At 45.8% G+C, this 24,216-nt stretch overlaps 1 protein-coding gene across 1 annotated transcript in view; it reads left to right on the forward strand.

Moving 5' to 3' along the window:
• Positions 1–24,216, forward strand: part of rnf220b (ring finger protein 220b) — a 60,522-nt gene that overhangs the window by 22,663 nt on the left and 13,643 nt on the right. Inside the window, exon 2 of the mRNA XM_056277704.1 lies at positions 24,072–24,198. Coding sequence (XP_056133679.1) covers positions 24,072–24,198 — 127 coding nt within the window. The remainder of the gene's footprint in view (positions 1–24,071; positions 24,199–24,216) is intronic.

Genomic DNA, 24,216 nt, shown 5'->3' on the forward strand with positions numbered 1-24,216 from the left:
CCTGCAGGACACACACACACACACACACACACACACACACACACACACACACACACACACACACACACACACACACACACACACACACAGTGGCTGGCTTTTACATAAGAGATTAAAACAGACAACTGCACCTCAAGATTACACTTAAGTTCAGAGAGACACATTCATGATACAAAAACAAGTCAGAAATCTGTTGTGTTTAACATGTGGGACACATTTGTTAAATAAACAATAGTTTGGATTATTACAGTGAGCTGAAGATGGTGCTTTTGGCTGGTGCATTGTTTAATAATACATACTAATTAATGCACTCATGTCAGCAGCTGGAAGCATATTCTTTTGTTCCTCATATTTATCAACTGGTATGAAATCTCAACAGACTTAAAAAAGAAAAGAAAAAATACATTAGCAAAAAAATAAACTTTTGACTCATTGTCTTGTTAACAGACAAGGGGGGGCAGTCTTTTTGTCTTATTTAGATGTAGTATTAGAGAATGACAGAAAAGAGGAGGTGTGGGCCTTTGCCCGGATTTAAATCCAGGACGTTTCTCCTAAATGACTATACTGAATTACATCGTGTTATCTTTCAACTTTATGCAAGCATAACCAAGAGTATCACATATAATTTTATCTATCTATCTATCTATCTATCTATCTATCTATCTATCTATCTATCTATCTATCTATCTATCTATCTATCTATCTATCTATCTATCTATCTATCCTTTTAAATGTGTACAATTTGATGTAGACTGCTGACTGGAACAGGTTTCCAAAGCCCACACTGGACAGGTCATTTCGGCCACAGACACCTACAAAGTCTTCTCCAAAACAGCTAAAGTTGAAGATGGGGAGAGAAGCTGGCCCAGATAGCAAAATTGCTGTGGCCCGGACCCGTCCCACACCTGACACTTCATCTGGCCCACATAACGCGTGGAATGATGGCACTTGGGGGGTCCGCTCCTGTTTGCCAGATCTGGGCCAGAACCAAGCCATAGCATTGCCACATGTGCCACATATTTGCCAAAAGTGGCCCATATTTGTTTTGTGATATTTGGGCCATATTCACCATTTACCACACGGGCCACTTCAGGGTCAGATCCAGATTGCTTGTTGCCGAGAGCACCGCATCTTTGCCAGAAAAGGCCCACATTTGATTTGACATATTTGGGCCATATTTGCTATTATACATGTGGGCCACTTCAGGCGCACATCCATTTTGTCAGGGCCAGAAAAAGGCCATCAGTGCCGCATCATTGCCTGAAGTGGCCCACATCCGGATGCTATCGGGGGTCTGTCATAGTAAGGGGCGAGGTTATAAGCAGGAAGTCTTTGTAACTGCGGGACAGAGTCAAACACATACGGGTTAGTGGTGAGCTGCCAACGCGGCGGCAGAACTCAGTTGTGGGAAGACCCATAGACTAGACTTTACAGACCAACAAGCTCCGCCCATTTTCACACCTTGACAGTCCCAGCCAATCAGTGTGGAATGTGGGCGTTGGTGTCGAAATGTTGGTTTCGTAAAGTTAGAAAAATGTTTGAAGGGTACAACTCCTGTGACTCCCTGTGATGGCCCGGTGACCTGTCCAAGGTGTCTCCCCGCCTGCTGCCCAGTGACTGCTGGGATAGGCTCCAGCATCCCCGTGGCCCTGAGAGCAGGATAAGCGGTTTGGGTAATGGATGGATGGGTACAACTCCCAACACATTCTCATCCCACAGCATTGTGTATCGACACTGTTGCCAAAGCGTCGATGTATGATGTGTAAGGTACTGTTCAGTGTCTGTATAGAGATGCAGGTGTTACATAGATGCTGGTGTTAAACCTCTGGCCTCATCGATGAAAATGAATGACATACAGGTTAGGTAGGGGTTAAGTTTAGGGTTAACGGTGGGTAATGGTCAACAGCATCAATACATGACGTGGTGGGATGAGAATGGGCTTGAACTCCTCGATCCAAAGGGCTGAAAGGAGCTCTTTGACATTATTTGACATTATCTGACCCTCCCAACAGCATTTCGTTTGAATTGTACAGCAGCCCTAATTAAAGTACACTGTCTGGGTGGGCTGACACAGTGGTACACTGTGGCTGACACAGTGTACCATTACTTGGGCTGGGGAAAATGGCCCTGGCGAAGATCCACTCTCATTAGCTTTTGCTAAAAGGGCTCCTAGTCAGTCAAGTAGAGCTGGCTGAACTTTCAGCGGCGCCACAAAACACCCTGCGTCGACGCCCGTTCAAACAGGACAGAGAGGAGAAGATCTACAACCACAGACATGGCCTCTTTGTTCCCCTGTGTTCACTGACAAGAGGCGTAATGACGGGGCTTCACACCGGGATGCCCTCACCAGGGATACATGGCGGGGTGGGGCGCCGTGCTACACCACCACCGCACAATAGGAAGCGTCAGTCACAGGGATTTCCCAGTCCACCGTGAGTGAAGGTCGTAGCATTACGACTCAGGATTCATCTCAGTCATCCTGGTAATAAGATGTCAAAATGACATTTACAAAAAGCAAACACTCTGCTGAACTTGTTTTGTTTTATTTTATTTTTTTCTAATTTAACTTCTGTTTACCCAGGAAATCCACATGAGATTCAGAATTCAGAATCTCTTTTGCAAGGGAAACCTGGCCGAGACAGCGGCATACAAAACTAGTATAACTAAACTTATAAAACACAATTAAAACAATGAGAAAAAATCAAATTAAAAATGGAGAGGTGGGTACCAAAAGAAAGAGGTGAGCAGAGACTACACGTTGCCGATCAGATCAGAAATATAAATAGCAGACAAATATCGATACAGACAGAGCCAATACATTATTCACCGCAGACCTTTCTTGACAACACCATGACCAAACCACACAACGGGCTGCATTTATCAAGCAATGCACCAACAAACTGATTTGCTCTACAGATGTGACAGGCCATTACAACTATTTACTTGTGAGATCAAAAACCCATATTGATTCTCTTAATTATTGTTCTAAGACTCCTCCAATGTTCCTTTGTTTGCTTTATTTTAGATGTAGATACTGCTTTGTCCTTCTTTCCTAGAAGTGAGTAGAAAGGACTGGCTCCTATTTTTATTTTCATTTTTCCTAAATCAGTAATTTCAGTAAAGGCTGTCCTAATTAGAAAATGTCAAGTCACAGGTTTTACTCTTGACACCTTCGTCTCCTCGCTCAGAATACGGGTTAACATTTGAACATGAAACCAGCCACTGCACATGGAGGTCTCTGGTCTTTCTTGAGGACATTTACAGGAAAACGTTAGAGCCCTGATTTATTTAATTCAATTGGCTTCATCCTGATGCAGTAAATCTGACCGTTCTCTCAAACTGTGAAGTCAGACATGAAGTATTATTCACACGTCCTTTTTGAAGCAGTCTGTTTAGTTCAGTTCCACTCAGTTCAGTTCAGTTCAATACAGTTCACTTCACTTCAGTTCAATACAGTTCACTTCAGTTCAGTTTGCAGCATAAAACCATGACATGGAGCATACAGGTAACACAGATATCTGACATCACCAAAATGAATTCTTTCTTAGATAGTCTGAAGTTGCTAAAGAACTCGGTTCACCATTAACTGTAGACGAAATCACCCTCGCTATGAATGGCATGCAAAACAATAAAGCTCCTGGCCCCGACGGATTTCTAATTGAATTTTTTTAAAAAGATTTCAGACTAATTTGGCCCCATTTTTGCATTCTGTATATAAGGAATCGCTACAAGAAGGCTCTCTCCCTCCTACTTTAAGACAAGCCTCCATGAGTCTGCTTCTGAAAAAAAGACAAAGACCCAAATCTCTGTAGCTCTTACAGACCTCTCTCCTTAATAAATGTGGATGCTAAGATCCTAGCTAAGGCTTTGGCCCATTGCTTGGAAAATATCCTCCCAACTATTGTTTCAGATGAACAAACTGGATTTATAAAGAGGCACAAGATGTTCTATAATGTCCGTACCCTGTTAAATATTATTTACTGTATAACTACTACAACGACCCCGGAAGCAGTGAGCTCAGTCGATTGCTGAAAAAGCATTCGACAGGGTTGAATGGGATTACTTGTTTACTATATTAAGTAAATTCAGGCTGGGAAATGTATTTATTTCCTGGATACGCCTACTTCATACATCTACACAAGCTAGTATCTCCACCAATGGCATTCAGTCCAGTTTTTTCACTTTGTCTCGTGGCACCTGTAGGGTTGTCCCTTATCCCCCCTATTGTTTGCGCTAGTAATAGAGCCCTTGTCAATCTTTCGAATGCCCTCTCCCATTGTTACTGGGATGTCATGATTGGGCGTGGAATTCTCTTCCAAATTTCCAACTGTAGTATTTGGCGGCACACAGCCACAAAATTTCATTTTGGTTTAAATCAACGGATCTGCCATGGTGTAAGTTAGAGGCATTGTCTTGTGTTTCATCTTCCGTAATAGCTTACTTACCTCTTCTAGTCCAACCAACCCCTCTGGCTTTACAAATAACCAAGTGGTAAGATCTACTCTCAAAAACTGATACCAATTCAGGAGGCATTTTAAATTTATTTCAGCATCTACCTCAGCTCCCTTACTGAGGAATCATTTATTTCATCCCATGTTTACAGATCCCACCTTTTCTGTATGGCATGATAAAGGTCTGAAAATTTTTCAGGACCTGTACAAGGATGCTATTTTTCATAGCTTTGCAGATATATCAAGCGAATTTCATATCCCACATTCTCATCTCTCAATATTTTCAAATAAGACACTGCGTTAAAACTTTGCTTCCAACTTTTCCTTCCCCACCTCCGACTCAACTGTAGGATAAGTTTCCCAGCTCCGACTCCCTTGAAAAGTCACTCATGTCAAAGATTTATAACAAACTCCTGTCCTATGACAGTTCACAAGCTACCAAAGTCAAGGCTGCCTGGGAGCATGAGCTGGGGTTGAACCTGGAGGACAACTGGTGGGACGGTGCAATTAACAAAATTCACATGAGCTCAACTTGTGCTCGTCTCACACTCATACAGTTCAAGGTATTGTTTAGGATTAATTTTTCCAAAGCTAGATTGTCATAAATTTATCCAAATATTACTGACAGCTGTGACAAATGTCACGCTTCATCCTCTAGTCTGACCCATATGTTCTATTCTTGCCCATTATTATCTTGCTTTTGGCAGAACTACTTCGATACTGTGTCAAAAATACTTTTCGACCACTATAAATGTCTCTCCCATGTTTCCATATTTGGGCTCCCAGAAGAGTACCACCAATATACTTCCAAACAATTACATATTCTAGCTTTCACTTCCTAACTGGCAAGATGCCATCTTCTTCTTCTTCACTGCAAGTCAACCAAAGTTCCCTCCAGCAGTCAGTGGCTCAGTGATATCATGTCCGTTCTAAAGCTAGAGAAGATTTAATATTTTGTGAGAGCTGATAAGTTCTATAATAAGTGGGAATCTTTTTTTGACGTTCTTCAACTCTCTTCAATCTTTCTTCTGATTGACAGACACCCCCCGCCCACCTCCTTTCCCCACTCTTATTTGTTTGTCTGTTTCAATCAACTAATTAATTAATTCACTTACTTATTTCTAGTTTGTTTTGTTTTGCTTTTCTTTGTTCGGTGCGTTTGAACTTTGTATAATATGAAAACACCTTTAAAAAGGAAGAAAATATGGCTTGTTTTTTTATCCATTGAGATGCACAGTACTTTGATTATATTACTATTATTATATTAATTAATATAAACATTATTAATATAATTTAATTATATGAATATTACATTAAAACATATTAATTTATCATTAATTTAATTAATTAAATACCTATTAATATAGTTTAATATATTAATATAATTCAATTACATTATATTATTATTATTATATCATAATATTAAGTAGCTATGTTTTAACTTTGATTCTCATTGTTAAACTGACAGTTTTGTCTTCTCATGCCCCATATTTCCTAATAAAAATATCAAATAAAAAAAAGGGGGGGAACGAATTCCTCAAAGGTCTCTGGTAACTAATATGATTGCAGTGGGAATGAATGAGTATTTGTATCTGCCTTCTTTTAGTCTGTTGTTTTGTTGTAGATATTAAACATTAAACAAGTTTCCCACAGCAGTTCCCTGTCATCTTCCATATGCTATATATGTGGGAATGGTTACAAAACAGCAATAGTGAGAGGTTTTTCCAAGCACACCGATTCCCATTTCTTTAATGTTGGTGTGGTTTTTGTTTTGGAGATAACGTCTGTATCTTTGTGTGTAATCTGTGTGGATAAGACCCCTATCATTCTCTGTAACGCTTTTTATTTCTTTGTTTTTATTTTTTTGTCCTTTTTTTTAATATTCATCCAGACACAATAACACCCTACGGGATGTGTGACTAAACCCAAACACAGGTGAACATCACAGAGCGTACGGGGGGGGGGGGGTTGCGGTCCTCTCCCACCAATAGTGGTAGAAATGGTGCTTCTGACAGTATCAGATGTTATCTGGGGGAGCGTCTTATCGGTAATGATCACTCTGTGATGAGACAGAAAAGAGGAGGAACGCTGTCAGGATGTCTCAGCCTGCCCCCACGCTGCGCTGCTCCCCATTAGCAAGACTTCCGCCTCGCACCTGCGCTCCCATAAGGTGCATGTGGGACAGGTGTGTTGAGGAGAGAGAGAGAGAGAGAGAGAGAGAGAGAGAGAGAGAGAGAGAGAGTGAGAGAGAGAGAGAGAGTGTGTTAATGCCTGTGCACCATGTGCGTTCGTGCGTCTGTATACGCACAGTAGCACCATCCCTTCCTGCTTTTATCATAAATAATGGAGACTGATCAAATAGGTCTTGACTGAACATAATTTTTTTAATAGTTTAATTGAGCTGAAAACATGTTGGTATGGGTCCAGGATGGTAGAACTGCTTATCCTCACGATAAATTCAACAAAATACAAGGCTCATCACACGATGTCTTTTTCTTACATTACCGTCGACCCTCTCTGAATTGTCTATGTCCAGGGGTCACCACCGTGTCGGCTTGGGACAGACTTTTTGGTGAAAATGCAATTTTTTTTACCACGGACATATAAAATTTGAAGTGGTCAAATATTACCAGAAACACATAATTGCACGCTAGACCTCGCAATGTGCCATAGTACATATTTTAATATGCTACATGATTTTAAAATGATAGTATTTCTAACGTTAAACAACAGTGCCCTACCTTGTTATGATGAAAAGTTAGAGACTGGAAAGTCAGCCGTTGCATATGGGCAGGTGGTAACCCTGAGACAGGCATTAATGCGGCATGCTCCAAGTCTATTTCATGTTTGAGATTTAATAGCGTTCATAAGACTGAAACCTGGCTCACAGCTGCAGGTGTCCCGGCTTAATGTGAGCAGGAGTATTGCAAGTTTGCTCAGCTCACTGTTCTCAAACAGATGGCACCAGAATTTGACAATGTCACTGTTGCATCGGTCAGACAAGAATAACGTCTTTATGCCATCATCTTTGCAAAAGACGAGGTACTGTGACTGCAGTTCGGGAACAGACATGTTTTGCGAACCTCTGCGTGATGTATCACTCTCTGGGTTCAGGGGATCAGGAAAAAGCATTTGTTTGACCAATTCTCTTTCTGGGAATCTTGTCCGGAAGGCACTTCGTAGCCTCTTTGTGTAGTTGACTAACGTGATGTTGAAGTTCAGTATCTCTGAATCTGAGAGGCAGTGTTCACATTTGCATTCGTCAATGAATTCGTTCAAACGCTCGTTTGGAATTTTCAAGTACCTCGGATCAATAAATGAGGTGTCATCGTTAAACAGGAATGGGTTCAGAATTACACGCGTGTATTTCTGGATGTTATTATAGGCAGAGTACAAACTCACGTTCTCCTTCTGTAGTGCCTCGTTCATTCTAGCCAGCAGTGGCAAACTCCAGTTAAGAAACAGGAAGTACAGAATGAATGTGGGATTCTGCAGCATGTCACCCAATGTACCACAACTTTCTCGATAGCGAACAGAACCCTCGATTCCATTTGCAGTGCTCTCAAAATATTGTACGAGGCTGGCTCGAAGTTCCACGAAGCGCTCCACACAGGCTGTGAAATGAAAAATAAACAGTACATGCGTTTGTGTGGTCAAAGAAAGAAGTTGTTCGTATCTGTTTTCTCCCAACTTCCATACTACACTACAAAGCTAAACATTATTCAACATTTAATTAGAATTATGTTTGATTAATTGTTTGCTATAGTTTGGTATGTTGTTGCCCAGCCTTCATCCATCCATCCATTCATTATCCAAGCCGCTTATCCCAATCGGGGTCGCGGGGATGCTGGAGCCTATCCCAGCAGTCACTGGGCAGCAGGCAGGGAGACACCCTGAACAGACCACCAGTCCATCACAGGGCCCAATTTCAGCAGCTCAGATATATTCTGTATTTCAAAAATTCAATACCTCTCCCAGATCTTAAATCTCCTCACAAGATTTGAGGGTTTTGGTCGGTGTTATTTATGTTGATAGCCTCTCTCTCCAAAATACACACAGTACCACTGAAATATCTTGCTGGTGTTACAGCAAAATCTGCGACCGTCGAAATTGTGAACTGCACGTGAATACTTCCTGCCACCCTCCTGCATATTTCAAATGGAAGTCTGGGATTGAAAATGAACTATTGTGACCATCATATGATAGCAAACCACCAAAACTGATGATATTTAGGTTAATTATCTTTATTAATTGCAGACTGACTTGTCCATAGGTGTGTCAGTGACTGTGTGTGTGTGTGTGTGTGTGTGTGTGTGTGTGTGTGTGTGTGTGTACGTATAACAAAGTGCTAGTACTAGTATTTGCTCGTAGTAGTTAGCTTTTGCAGAACTCAGTATAAACCCTGTGGTGTGTTTCTGCTCCAAACTGTTTGTCCCGGTTTGTTTAGGGAGCAACCAGACGAGCCTCCCATTTACCCTTTACTAACCGCTAACAGAGGAACAGAGACCCCGTTTACACTTGGTTTTAAAATGCGTTGTTTTGCGATCGGCTCACAAGTGGACAGCACTAAATACAAGTGTAATCGACCACCAAAACGTTTTGTGAACCGGTTACTCAAACCACTTGCCGAGCTGGTCTGGGACGCATTTGACCACACAACTTTTGTAGTGTAAACGCTAATGCGTCCTGATGCGTCCCCGACAAGGACTTAACAGGAAATCTTCTTCTCTGGAGTAACGAAATCTGATCACAAGTGGTCAGCAGGGCGCATTTGGAGACGCATGATAGACACAGGTGTAAACGACGATGTGTCTTGCTGTCCAATTGCGATCCGATCGCCCAAAACGCATTTTAAAACCAAGCGTAAACAGGGTCAGAGAGAAGGCTGGACTAATAAAAGAGAGAGAGAGAAAAAGGGAGAGAGAGAGCTAAAGAGGGAGAATGCCAGTGAGCTGGGTAATAGTGATCCGTATTTTGAGGGCCAATCTAATTACTGTTTAACGAGGGGGCTTTGATTTGTCTATTAGCTTCTTCAAGTCACCTCAAGTCACATGCACGCACGCACACACAACAGACACACACACACATACACATGCACACGCACACCCAGACACAGTGTGTGTGTGTGTGTGTGTGAGAGAGAGAGAGAGAGAGAGAGAGAGAGAGAGAGAGAGAGAGAGAGAGAGAGAGAGAGAGAGAGAGAGAGAGACTGTAGTTTTGAATTAACAGCCCAACAAATTATGACTCCAATGAGGACTAGGCCAGGCCACATGAGGCCATGAAACCAATCCAGTATGGTTAATGCTGTACAACGTAACAGGGTTACTACTTTTCTTCACTAAAAGAAATGTATACTACAATAAATGCACACAAATCTAGGAAATTCACTTTAAATATTATACGGTTATACCACACCTGTAAGTTACAGTAAATAATACAATATATTCAACATGCTAAGATGTTGTCGCTCTACGATAGTCTGTTTTCTGGGAAACTTCAACACTGAATTTCAGTTCATGTAAAACTGCTTGACAGAGAACGCGTGCCTCCTTAGAAACATACTGCACGGACATCCATCCATCCATTATCCAAACCGCTTATCCTGCTCTCAGGGTCACGGGGATGTTGGAGCCTATCCCAGCAGTCATTGGGCGGCAGGCGGGGAGACACCTTTGACAAGCCACCAGGCCATCACACAGGGCCAGCACACACACACACACACACACACACACACACACACACACACACACACACACACACACACACACACACACACACACACACACACACATTCATACCTAGGGACAATTTAGTACGGCCGATTCACCTGACCTACATGTCTTTGGACTGTGGGAGGAAACCAGAGCACCCGGAGGAAACCCACGCAGACACGGAGAGAACATGCAAACTTCACACAGAGGACGACCCGGGACGACCCCTCCGCCAAGGTTGGACTACCCCGGGGCTCGAACCCAAAACCTTCTTGCTGTGAGGCGATCGTGTTAACCACTGCGTCATCCATCCATCCATCCATCCATCCATCCATTATCCAGACTGCTTAACCTGCTGTCAGGGTTGCGGGGATGCTGGAGCCTATCCCAGCAGTCATTGGGCGGCAGGCGGGGCAACAACCTGGACAGGCCGCCAGTCCATCACAGGACCACTGCACCGTATATTATTTAAAGTTAAAACTTCTACTATTGAAGTGGTAAAAGAATAGGTGAAGTAAAAAATCTCAGCATGTCAAGTTGTCCTTTTCTCAGCGTGGCTCGGAGAGGATCCAGACCTAATGGTCAGAAATATGGATTGTCTCTGTGTGTTTTCATCTGCTGCATCAGTGCAGGTTGATGTCATCTGAACGCCTGACAGGGAGCTGGTGAGTGGCTTGATCCCGTTTGCCCATGTCGCTGGATTGTTAATCCAATAAAACCGGTACTGACTTTGACTGACAGCCAGCCGCTATAAGAGCATGTCAGCTCTGGATTTGCAATTTCACTGTCCGGAGTATCCAGAGTACAACCTGTCGTAGTTGTCAGCTTATGATCTTGATCTGTCTTTCCAATTTGATGGGGGGGCGGGTCGAAGCTTCCCAGATAGCAAAATTGCTGTGGCTCGGACACGTCCCACACCCGACACTTTCATCCAGCCCACATAACATGTGGAATGATGGCACCTGAGCGGTCCGCTCCTGTTTGCCAGATCTGGGCCAGAACCAAGCCATATCATTGCCACATGTGCCACATATTTGCCAAAAGTGCCCCCTATTTGTTTTGTGATATTTGGGCCATATTCACCATTTACCACACGGGCCACTTCAGGGTCAGATCCAGATTACATGTTGCCGAGAGCACCGCATCTTTGCCAGAAAAGGCCCACATTTGATTTGACATATTTGGGCCATATTTGCTATTATACGTGTGGGCCACTTCAGGCTCACGTCCATCTTGTCAGGGCCAGAAGAAGACCATCAGTGCCGCATCATTGCCTGAAGTGTCCCACATCCGGGTGCTATCTGGGTTGGTTATTCCATTCTGAGTAATATTGATGAGGAAAAAAAATGGAAGGAAAGTGATTCTAACTTGGATTCATTAACTCATTAAAAGTGAGACTCCTTAAATGGGCTCTGCTGTCAGGTGCCATTTTCTCCAGAACGGGTGACAGTTTTCAGAGTTATGATATCTCACTTCAGGATGGAGAACTATTCTACTACACTTTAGTTCCCATTATTTCGCTCACTTCATTCAAGAAAGACTTACAGCTGTAATATACTCTCGAGGGGACGTGTACACGGACAAGTATGGACACATAGTACTTTTAATCTGGCGTGCACGCGGACAGCTGGGTGCGGGCATTTTTGGGGGGGGTGTGGTTCTCCCTTTTTCTTTGCAATTGCATCCGGCCAATTACCCCACTCTTCCGAGCCGTCCCGGTCGTTGCTCCACCCGGCCATGCGACGACTGAGTAGTGAGAAAAGTCATGCCATGCAGACCCTAGCGGACGCCCGTGTACTCTCGTACGGGGAAGGTATAACACAAACCAGGGGTGGGCAAGCTTATCCAGAAAGGGACTAAAGGACCCTTTAGTCGACTGGTTAACGTTGTTGCCCGTGGTGCGGGAGACACGGGTTCGCGTCCTGGCTGCGGTGGTTCCCGGGCTGCCCCCCGAATTCGCTACATTGGTGTCAGAAGTGGGATGGCGAAACTGTGAGGCCATCGGAGGCGCCTGCGCCCAGAGGCGTGAGGGAACTGACATGCTGAAGCGCGGGGACGCGCTCCCCAAAGGAGGGGGATAGTGTAACGTGCATGGATAAATAGACTCGCTAGCCCTTTTCTGACAGATCGGACCCTTTAGTTGACTGGTTAGCGTAGTCGCCCGTGGTGTGGGAGAACCGGGTTCGGGTCCCGGTTGTGGCGGTTTCCGGCTGCCCCCCAAGTTTGCTACATTAAGAAAATCTGAGGTTTTGTTTGTTTGTTTATTTTTTGGGGGTGGGGTAGCGTAAATAAGACATTCTGAGCCACACTCCATACCAGCTGGTGGCGGTAATGCGCCAATTCGTTGTTTGCCAACCGCCAATAAACACCAAGAAGACGAAGACGACGAAGGAGTAGAGAGGGCGGGGCGGCCCTTCTTGATAAGCTTACCCACCCCTGCCTTAAACACTACTTTTTCAGGCCCACCTTGTTCCATAGATGTTCTCAAGCCAAATTTGTTAAGGGCCGTTTACAAGGCAGCGTTTTCAATACAAAACGGTCAAGTATTGTTGCATTTTGGCCGTTCGTTCACACGACAACACGGCAATGCAAACTTTTGAAACCGGGTTCCAGAGTGAAATATTTTGAAAACGCAACTGTGACGTCACGGCTCCTCTTCACACTATTACGTTTTCAGTCAAATAGCCATGAGCAAGAAGACAACATCAACAGTGGTGGATTACCGAGCTGTGTTTGTGCTGTTATCGCTGCTAAATTAAATGATGTCGTCTAAATGCGGAACTTTTTTTTTTAACGCGGAGGAAAAACGTTTCCGTTTTTAGCAAGACCGTTGTCGTGTTAACGTAGCCTTAATCTGATCTGTGACATTGTCTAGCCAATTTGTAATTGCCTATTGTCCACATCGTTGATTCACTGCGTGAGACTGCTTGGGATCGACTGTGAGATCGACTACATCTCACCCCAGGTTCTGTTACATTATCTTCAACGTCATTATTATTCCTTGTCTTCATTACGTTTAACGTATTGTTAAGTTTTTCCTCCTGTTTCTGCCTTTTTTGTGTATCTCAACAAATTTAGTTTTTGCATGTTGCTTGCTGATGGCTCGTATCTCCTACTCGCCTTTCGTTATCTACTGCTTGCGGTTAGCTTAGCTTTTAGCCATCCACTGCTAATACACCTGCTGTGACGCCATGGCTTTTGCTAACTGTGGTGTCCTTTTCGACAGTAAAAATAATAATAATGATAAGCTAGGGTGTCTTTATTAGAAAGATGTGTCCGTGAGCTTGAGCACTCTTCTCTCACTACACTAGATCAGGGGTTCTCGAACTTTTATGGGCCACGGACCCCTTAAATGGGAGAAGCTTTTCCAAGGACCCCTCATAATCTTAACACAGATTATGCTTACTACTATTTCTACTCTTAGAAGCCACTGTAACTATTTGTATTCTAAAACTGTGCAACCTAAATACTTCAGACCGGTTTCAAAGTGATAAACAGAAACACATTTCAATTTGAATCATGTTGATACCACTTACTCCCACTAGGTGGGAGTAATGGACACAATATGCTTGTTTATTGGCGCAAATGGTCCCCGTCTGTAGTTACAGCACAATTTTATAACCTATAGGAAATTATTTCGTGGACTCTGTGGCTATGGGTCCACGGACCCCACTTTGGGAACCACTGCACTAGATGTGCACTCCAGATAGCTTTGATCTCAGCTCTGACACTGGGCCTACTAGTGGTAGCGTTAGCATAGCCTCTTCGGTAGATGATGCAGAGTTTATCCTTGTCCCACGGGGAAAGAGTACACTTGAGCAGGCCTCCGAACAGTCACCCGTTCCCACTGCAAACTTTTTCTGTTCTTGGCAGCCCTGTTGGTAGTCCTGTTGGCCAGCCTGCCTCTTCTACCCCTGCGGTCACTGCTAAGCAACACACGCTAGTAATAGGGGACTCCATTTTCCTTCTGGATGAGATTAGTATTGCCAGCCACTGTTCACTGTTTACCTGGGGCCAGAGCGACCGACATTGAAGTAAATATTAGGGTGCTGGCATCATGTAGGCTGAAACAGGGTACTGAGGCACACGAAGCACACACTAGTTATTCATTGTTATGCATTGTTATTCATGTTGGCACCAATGAAGTTAGGATGAAACAATCTGAGATCACTAAGAAAAACATTGCCAGGACTTGTGACCTCCCCAGAAAGATGTGTTGGCATCGATTAATTCTATCTGGTCTTTTGCCCGTGAGAGGTACTGATGAGATTCAAAATAGGCTAGCTTCACTGAGCCACTGGCCGACTTGGTTCTGTAAAGAGCAGGGCTTTTAGATAACTGACCCTCTTTCTAGGGCAAACCCAGCCTGCTGACAGTGGACAGCCTCCACCCTGCTGGGGAAGGTGCCGCTATTCTGTCCAGGAATATAGGTAGTTGCTTACAGCAGGTTTGACACTAGGGATCAGGATCAATCAGAGAACCTACTAAACACAGTGCGGGTTTGGAGTCAACTAAATAAGTCAATGTGTTGAGCCAGGTCATCTCTGATAGTGTATGTCAGGGATGGGCAACTTTGATGATAGAAGGCCACAAAATTTTTATCCTCTCTACCAGAAGGCCAGATTGTGACCGTGCACTTCCACCAGTAGGATACTGTAACCTCATCGCTCAATTAGCAAACTATAGCTACTAATTTAATGAAATAAATGTCTGCTGATTATTCTCAGCTGTACGTACCTGTGAAGTCAGACAATCATTCTCATATCAGAACTCCAGAGGCATGTTTGCCTGCGGTGAAAAATTGGATGTTAACTAACTTCTTACTACTTAATTCTGAAAAAAACTGAGATGCTTGTTATTGGCCCTGCAAGACAAAGTCACCTTTATGACCAAGAAACAGTTTCACTTGACAACTGTGTGATCTCCCAAAGTTCCACAGCCAAAAATGTTGAGGTTATTTTTGATTAATCCCTATCTTTTGAATCTCACATTAGAGAAATCAACAAGACCTCCTTTTTCCACTTACGGAGCAAAATTCACAAAGGATTGGGGAACGATTGCAATGATTCCCCAATCCTCTGTGAATAGTATATGTGACCAGACCATTGTAACTCTAAATGGTCATGGCAATTTGCATATGAAACCGATTGCTAGTTCTGGTTGTGACGCAACTGTGCTGGTTTGGGTCGTTATGCAACTCTGCTTTTTCTAAGGGTGGTGATACCTGCAGTCAGCTGAGACTGACGAAACATTTCTCCCACTAAATGTGTGCAGATGAAATGATTCAAATTTCTGGGATTTTCTTACCTGCGTTGTTTAGCCTGTATCCAGACTCTCGTTACAAGTTTATTCCCCAGCACATTTACATTTGCTAAATTATATGCATTAACTGTATGTATTCTATATTTCCTTCATCTGTGTAATCTATGATCTTACATCATAATTCTGTTATTTCTGTGTATTTTGTGCATTTGACACCTATTGCATGTCTGTCAGTCTTGGAAGAAGGATCCCTTCTGTGTTGCTCTTCCTGAGGTTTCTCCCATATTTTTTTTTTCAAGATAAGATTTTTCTTGTGGAATTTTTCCTTATTCAGGTTTAGGGTCCAAGGATAAAGGGTGCCGTACGTCATATACTGTTGTATATTGTACTGATTGTAAAGCACTTCAGGACTACCTTGTGAATTTGGGCTAGACAAATAAACTTGACTTGATTTGACTCAACTTGACTTCACTTGACTTGACTTGACATTACTGTGACTTATCAATAGCCAACTATCAACGTATATACTTGAGGACAGTGCAGTTCTATGTTTCTCTCGCTCTCTCTCTCGCTCTCGTCGCTCAGATCTGTAAGTCAGTACAAAGGATCATTGAGCCATGCATTTCAATGAGGGTCAGATTGATTGGTTACAGCAGAGTGAAGGCAGGGTTTCGATCTTGGACCACCAGGTCCTAGGGGCACACGTGTGTGTGTGTGTGTGTGTGTGTGTGTGTGTGTGTGTGTGTGTGTGTGTGTGTGTGTGTGTGTGTGTGTGTGTGTGTGTGTGTGTGTGTGTGTGTGGTGGGATGGTCAAGGGAAACGATGTCGGCTAGCTGGTCTACTCTCCATCAACAAGATGATTGGTCGGAGGCATGCGGTGCTGCGGCCACACCTGATGGAAAAATTGCTGCAAGTAATGGAGAGGATGACACAGTGAGAGGTATAGAGAGAGATTGAGAAAAAGAATTAGGAGAGGAAGAGAAAGAAAGAGACAGAGAGAGAAAATTGGGCGGTCGGCACATTGATTGACCTGTGGTCAGGAGGGTTTCGTCCATTGATCTGTGGGGCAGAAGAAAAGGGCTTTGGCCTGAGGTGCCTCACAATGAGTCAATCTGAGGTTAGGATTCCTGTCCGTTCCCACCAGGAGCTGTTTCATCATTTGATTCCTGGGGACTTGTAGCCGCCGTTTCCCACCGTGCATGGCGGTTCCACGTAGTGCATGGAGCATCAGAGAGGCCAAAGGCCAATCAATGTGGTACAAGGGGTTGATACAGATCTTATTAGTCAATGAATGATCATTAGAGGCCTAACGAGGCATTGATTTGCACGAGGGCCAAAGGCTGCCGACGTTGTGGTGAGTGTCTTTAATACATTAAATACTATTGATTGTAAAAGTGGGAGGGATATTTGCGGAGGATGCTGAAATCAGATTGGCCGGTGAGACATCTGAGGTGAAGCTGTGACAGGAAGTGTGCATTCGTCGCTAGTTCTCTGGATTGAATGTATTTATGGATTGCGCCCAGAAGCACATTTGTCTTTTATGTATGCCTATGTATTACCGGTGTACCGGTTCAGAGATGAATAAAAAGCAAAAAAAAAAAAAAATCTCCCCGACCAGCAGCCTTTGAAAGCCGAGGAAATGACTCTGCTCATAGCAGATGTGTTACTACAGGGCCTATTATGTTGCTCATTAAATACCCCACCTCTCAATAGGCCATTATTTCCCCAATAAAAAGCAAACGGCGGCCCGCATACTTTCCCCTCTCCCCCCTGCGCTTCAGAGGCTCGCTCTACCTCACAGACGGCAAAAACCCCTGACTAATATCCTGCCTGTGATGCCTTTAAATGGGAAGCAGGCCGCGGGAGAGGGTGGGGTACAGGTGTGGCAGGAGCCAACAGCTTTTACAGCCCTCCGTCTCGTCTGAAAGTGTGCCAGGGGCCCGCCCACGCAACCCACCGCTTCAATGCTAGCCGCCAAGCGTTAACTTCACTACCCCCCCATACACACACACACACACACACACACACACACACACACACACTGATCTGTGCGTATCCACTGGTTATATAGAGTCTGTGCTTGTTACGGCTTTATAGGGAGGGATTTCTGATGTGCTTAGAGAATTGTTTGATGATTGGGCTAATGATGCCAGCTGGGGCGAGTTGTCTCAGCACTTTATCGGCACCAAGACGCAGAGGAGAGCAGATCTAGTTTACACACACACACACACACACACACACACAAATAGACAAGTAAACATGGGTGGCTTAGTGCATACCCCTCCCATTCATAGCCGTACGATCCTCCTCATGTCAATCAGGATTATACCACGTCCTCAGGTTCTGTTGCTGGGGGTTTGTGTGTGTGTGTGTGTGTGTGTGTGTGTGTGTGTGTGTGTGTGTGTGTGTGTGTGTGTGTGTGTGTGTGTGTGTGTGTGTGTGTGTGTGTGTGTGTGTGTGTGTGTGTGTGTGTGTGTGTGTGTGTGTGTGTCACCACGTGTGGCCCTAGGGGGCAGCCTTTTCATGCCCCGGCATAATGTCAGCGGGTGACGTGCAGGCCTGATGTGATGTGGCATTCACTAAAGGTCACGCGAGGCATCTCCGCTTCGTCTGCATCAGCAGAACTGGCAGTCATCATATGGGCGCTGGCATCGGCCATTACCCGGGCCCACAGCGGTGGGGTTGGTGGTGGTGGTGGTGGGGAGACGCAAGGCTTTGAGGATTTGTGAGTGGGACGCTGATCTCTCTGATTTGGCAATGAGTATTGAACCCCGGACGGTCGCTGTACGCATCTTGATGCGAAACGAGAGAGGCCGCTTTTGACCATCAATCATAAACACATAGAAAACAGGTTGACTGAGAAATATTGTTTTGTTAGAAGACGTGAACTTTAGCATCCGAAGATGCTCCTGATAGACGGGATGGGGGCTGAGACGTGTTGCAGTGCTTTGATGGGCTCTCTGGCCCAAAGAGGAATTCTGTTTGTATATGTTGGGAGATAAGATGGAGATTGTCGGGTGCTGTGCTCATCACTGTGATTCCTTCGTGACAGGAAAAAAAAAAAGCTATTTGAAAACTGATTTATTTTTCAATGACAATCTTAAAAAAAAAACGATTTTAGGGCCACTTCCTGTTGCATAAACACAACGTTGTGAACTGATTATGGAAATGAGTTTGGCGAGTTCTGTTTGATGGTAAAAGTGCAGATAAAAGTGAACATGAACCTCTCTGACCGACTTGCCGGCTTTCCGAATGTGAGACGCTGCCGACTCCTTCCACAGAAACCATCAAACCAAGGCCAGGCCGGCTCAGGGAGGAGGACGGCAAATGACAGCTGGACAAAAAAGCCAGATGGAGCAGGAAAGGAGGATTTGAATTGGCTAGACAAAAAAACAAGGAAAGAAGAGACAAGACACACGGAGAGAGAAAGAGAATCCATTTGGAGACGGGCCAGTCAGACCCACCTCATCCCAGCCAGAGAGAGCCAGTCCATCCCAGTCAGAGAGAGCCAGTCCATCCCAGCCAGAGAGAGCCAGTCCATCCCAGTCAGAGAGAGACAGTCCATCCCAGTCAGAGAGAGCCAGTCCATCCCAGTCAGAGAGAACCAGTCCATCCCAGCTAGAGAGAGACAGTCCATCCCAGTCAGAGAGAGCCAGTCCATCCCAGCTAGAGAGAGACAGTCCATCCCAGTCAGAGAGAGCCAGTCCATCCCAGTCAGAGAGAGCCAGTCCATCCCAGTCAGAGAGAACCAGTCCATCCCAGTCAGAGAGAGCCAGTCCATCCCAGCCAGAGAGAGCCAGTCCATCCCAGTCAGAGAGAGCCAGTCCATCCCAGCCAGAGAGAGCCAGTCCATCCCAGTCAGAGAGAGACAGTCCATCCCAGTCAGAGAGAGCCAGTCCATCCCAGTCAGAGAGAACCAGTCCATCCCAGCTAGAGAGAGACAGTCCATCCCAGTCAGAGAGAGCCAGTCCATCCCAGCTAGAGAGAGACAGTCCATCCCAGTCAGAGAGAGCCAGTCCATCCCAGTCAGAGAGAGCCAGTCCATCCCAGTCAGAGAGAACCAGTCCATCCCAGTCAGAGAGAGCCAGTCCATCCCAGCCAGAGAGAGCCAGTCCATCCCAGCCAGAGAGAGCCAGTCCATCCCAGTCAGAGAGAGCCAGTCCGTCCCAGCTAGAGAGAGCCAGTCCATCCCAGTCAGAGAGAGACAGTCCATCCCAGCTAGAGAGAGCCAGTCCATCCCAGTCAGAGAGAGACAGTCCATCCCAGCTAGAGAGAGACAGTCCATCCCAGTCAGAGAGAGCCAGTCCATCCCAGTCAGAGAGAGCCAGTCCATCCCAGCTAGAGAGAGACAGTCCATCCCAGTCAGAGAGAGACAGTCCATCCCAGTCAGAGAGAGCCAGTCCATCCCAGCTAGAGAGAGACAGTCCATCCCAGTCAGAGAGAGCCAGTCCATCCCAGTCAGAGAGAGACAGTCCATCCCAGCTAGAGAGAGACAGTCCATCCCAGTCAGAGAGAGCCAGTCCATCCCAGTCAGAGAGAGCCAGTCCATCCCAGTCAGAGAGAGCCAGTCCATCCCAGCCAGAGACAGCCAGTCCATCCCAGCCAGTTGCTGTAGTGAGGGAACAGTTAACAAGCCCCAGGGGCAGATTATACTGCCCCCCGTTGTGTGTCTCCGACCCCCCAGGCTGAAGAGGGGCTGAGGTTGACTGACACTGACAGGATGTGTTTGTGTGTGTGTGTGTGTGTGTGTGTGTGTGTGTGTGTGTGTGTGTGTGTGTGTGTGTGTGTAGGGTGGGTTAGGGGTAGTAGGTGGTCGTGAACCAACAACTGTCACTTAAGAGTGTACAGCTTAAGATGCTCGTAGTCAGGCTTGATGCAAGCGCACACACACACACACGCATACATACAAATGCACGCACACATACACATATACACACACAAACCCACACACACACACACACACACACACACACACACAAACAAGAGCACAAATAGATTTGATGTTTGTGTGGAGCGGCAATGTGTGTGTGTGTGTGTGTGTGTGTGTGTGTGTGTGTGTGTGTGTGTGGTGGATCACACAGTAGCGTTGGAAGGAAGGCTTTTTTTTCTCCAAAAAGTGAACCAATAAAACACCTTAAAATCAGATCCCATTGCTCTTATCGCGGCGCCACTCGGAGACGTTATCTGTGCAGGTAATGCGGTTATAAATTCAATTTCAGCCCGGAGATTTCATTGTTTACTGACGCCTGCGTGTTCTGGGTGGCTGAGCACAGAGGGCCCGGGAACACTCGATGCGTGTCGGGAAAACTCATTTAGGCCTCCGCGAGGGGATGCAAAAAAGGCGAGATGAGGGAGGAGGAATAAAACCGAGGGGAAGCTGTCACTCTCCCAAGGACATGCGACTCCACTTTCTATTTTCCAAGCCCATGTTTTATTTAGGGGCCATTTTGTCCTATTTGGCTCCTCATTATCGGGGCTCATAGCTCAACTGATGTCAGGGGACGGCACTTACCGACAGACGGGGGCCGTCACAGAGCCTGTCATGTCTCTGGTCATCTGGGGACGAGGCCACAGTCCGGCGGTCGGATAATAAGGTCCTCCAGGTGTGTGCCATGTACCATTCACAGATATAACTACGTTAACATGTTTGAAATATGTAGTTATATTGTGCGTTAAAGGATGACATGCTGGATTGTCATGGCTCGCGGTAGTCATTTGTTTTCTCTTGACTGTGTCGAGATGGGGAAAATTAGGGGCACATCGTACCTACTAGCCCTCGCCAGGTGATTGATGGCTTTCAGGAGTAAATCACCTCATCTACTAGGTAAAATCTTGATATAGTGGAGCTCCTCTGGCTCCCAGCTGGCTGCTTATGGCAGCAATCCATCAGTGGGGCCCAATGGGCCGAGTGGCCCTCCTGGGTAATGTTCCTACTGAGAGCCTATGATGTCAACATGCTGACAGCAGGGGGCCCAGAGCAGTATGTCTCCCTGTGTGTGTGTGTGTGTGTGTGTGTGTGTGTGTGTGTGTGTGTGTCTCTAGTCATATCGGTGCTATTGACAGAAAGAGTGGAAGAGAGCATAAAAAAAGATCTCTCTCTCACACTCACACACACACACACACACACACACACACACACACACACACACACACACACACACACACACACAAAGAGAGAGAGACACACACACACACTTGAGACCAGTGACTGAGTTAATCACACACACACACACACACACACATCAAGATCACACACATACACTTGAGACTTGTCTGAGTTAATTACACACACACATACACACACACACACACACACACTTGAGACCAGTGACTGAGTTAATCACACACACGTGCGCGCGCACACACACACACACACACACACACACACACACACACACACACACACACTTGAGACCAGTGTGTGAGTTAATTAATGATCATCAGGATCACTCATGTACTTCATTTGATAAGATATAATCTAGTTATCCTTCAGGGAACTTGTAAAGCACAGCGGCAGGCCGAGTCAAAACAGTTCAACTAAGAAGCGAATCAACAAATGTTTGGTTGATAGGTTTGGTAGATGTCCTCTGCCTCGCTGAAATGACCTCATTAATAAATACTGGTGATGGAATATAGGCAGGCGTGCAGGGTGACCTCTCCAAGAAAGAAAGTTGAATCAGTTCATCTGGACACAGCCTTTATTGAGAGAACCGTTCCATCACTCGTCTAAGTGACCTCTTCAGTCTCAGCTGACTGCAGGTGTCCCACCCTTATGAACAACACAGTGGCATAACCACCGAAACCAGCCATCGGTTTCATATGCAAGTATGGATGTGACCATTAACTAGAGTTTCAGTGGCCATGTGTACTTTTCACAGAGGGTTGGGGAATAGTTGCAATCACGGCATTGTAAGATGGTGACAGATGTGCTTTCCCCCCCGGTTCAGGGATGGTCGTTCCCTCTTCGTTTCCTTTTCACATAGATGGCCTCTCTGACTTCCCGTTCAAACCAGTGTTCCTCCATATCAAGGATGTGCACATCCTAATCCTTGAAAGAGTGGTCCACTCTTTCAAGGATTACAATGCTGCGGTGGCATGGTGGTCTATTCCGTTGCCTACCAACACGGGGATCACCGGTTCGAATCCCCGTGTTGCCTCCGGCTTGGTCGGGCGTCCCTACAGACACAATTGGCCATGTCTGCGGGTGGGAAGTCGGATGTGGATATGTGGGAAGTCGGATGTGGATATGTGTCCTGGTCGCTGCACTAGCGCCTCCTCTGGTCGGTCAGGGCGCCTGTTGGGGGGGGGAGGGGACTGGAGGGAATCGCGTGATCCTCACACATGCTACGTCCCCCTGGTGAGACTCCTCACTGTCAGTTGAAAAGAAGCGGGTGCGAACTCCACATGTATTGGAGGAGACATGTGGTAGTCTGCAGCCCTCCCCGGATCAGCAGAGGGGGTGGAGCAGAGACCAGGACAGCTTGGAGGAGTGGGGTTAATTGGCCGGATACAATTGGGGGGGGGGGGTCCAAAAAAAGGGGGGGGGATTACAATGCCGTGATTGCAACCATTCCCAAATCTTCTGTAAATAGTACACTACTATATAAAGTAGTAGTACATTTGCTTGATAGTAATCATATCAAAGCCAAGAGTACATGTTATGTGTCGAGTACATTTACTGTAACAGTGTCTTAGATTATCAATAGGTGGTGAATAGGAGAATAAAGTAAAAGATAGATTAAAATGGTGGATTGCTCCCTCCGGGTTGGAGATGAGTTGTTGCCTCAAGTGAAGGAGTTCAAGTGTCTCGGGGTCTTGTTCACGAGTGAAGGTAGGGTGGAGCGGTAGATTGACAGGGGGATTGGTGCAGCATCAGCAGTAATGCGGACGTTGTACCGGACCGTTGTGGTGAAGAGGGAGCTGAGCCGGAAGGCAAAGCTCTCAATTTACCAGTCACCCTTTGTTCCAACCCTCACCTATGGTCATGAGCTTTGGGTAGTGACTGAAAGGGTGAGATCGTGGATGTAAGCAGCTGAAATGAGTTTCCTCCGTAGGGTGTCTGGGCTCAACATGAGAGAGAGGATGAGTAGCGCGGACACCAGGAGGGAGCTCGGAGTACAGCTGCTGCTCCTTTGCATCTAAAGGAGCCAATTGAGGTGGTTTGGGCATCTGATTAGGATGGCTCCTGGGCTCCCTCCGTTGGAGGTTTACCGGGCACATCCAATTGGGAGGAGACCCTGCGGTAGACCCAGAACTCGCTGGAGGGACTACATGTCTAATCTGGCCTGGGAATGTCTTGGGGGGGCCCCCAGGAGGAGCTGGAGGGTGTTGCTGGGGAGAGGGGTGCCTGGAGTGCCCTACTTAGCTTGCCACCGTGACCCGACCCCGGAGAAGCGGCTGATGATGAGAGATGAGATGGATTAATATTACCCCAAAACAGTAAAACAGGCAAAAAGCTGTGAGAGCAAACAAAGGGCAAGTGCAAGCAGAAAACATCTGAATAGTAGACACCAGTTCATAGTCACTACAACTGCTATTCACTTTATACTTTCTGTTCCAACTGTTCTGCTTCTGTCTGACCCCCGCCTCTGTCTCTCTCCTCCCTCTCTCGTTCTCTCCCTCCCTCCCTCCCTCTCTCTGCGTCCAGGTAAGCTGAAGGGCCTGTATGACTCGCAGGCCCCCGTGTGTCCGGTGTGTCAGTGTGTGCTGCGGCCAGGAGAGCTGCAGGATCACATGGAGCAGGAACTGGCCAAACTGGCCCAACTGCACATCAGGTACCACCACACCGACAC

This window comes from Lampris incognitus, chromosome 3, assembly GCF_029633865.1.
Source record: "Lampris incognitus isolate fLamInc1 chromosome 3, fLamInc1.hap2, whole genome shotgun sequence".
NCBI lineage: Eukaryota > Metazoa > Chordata > Actinopteri > Lampriformes > Lampridae > Lampris > Lampris incognitus.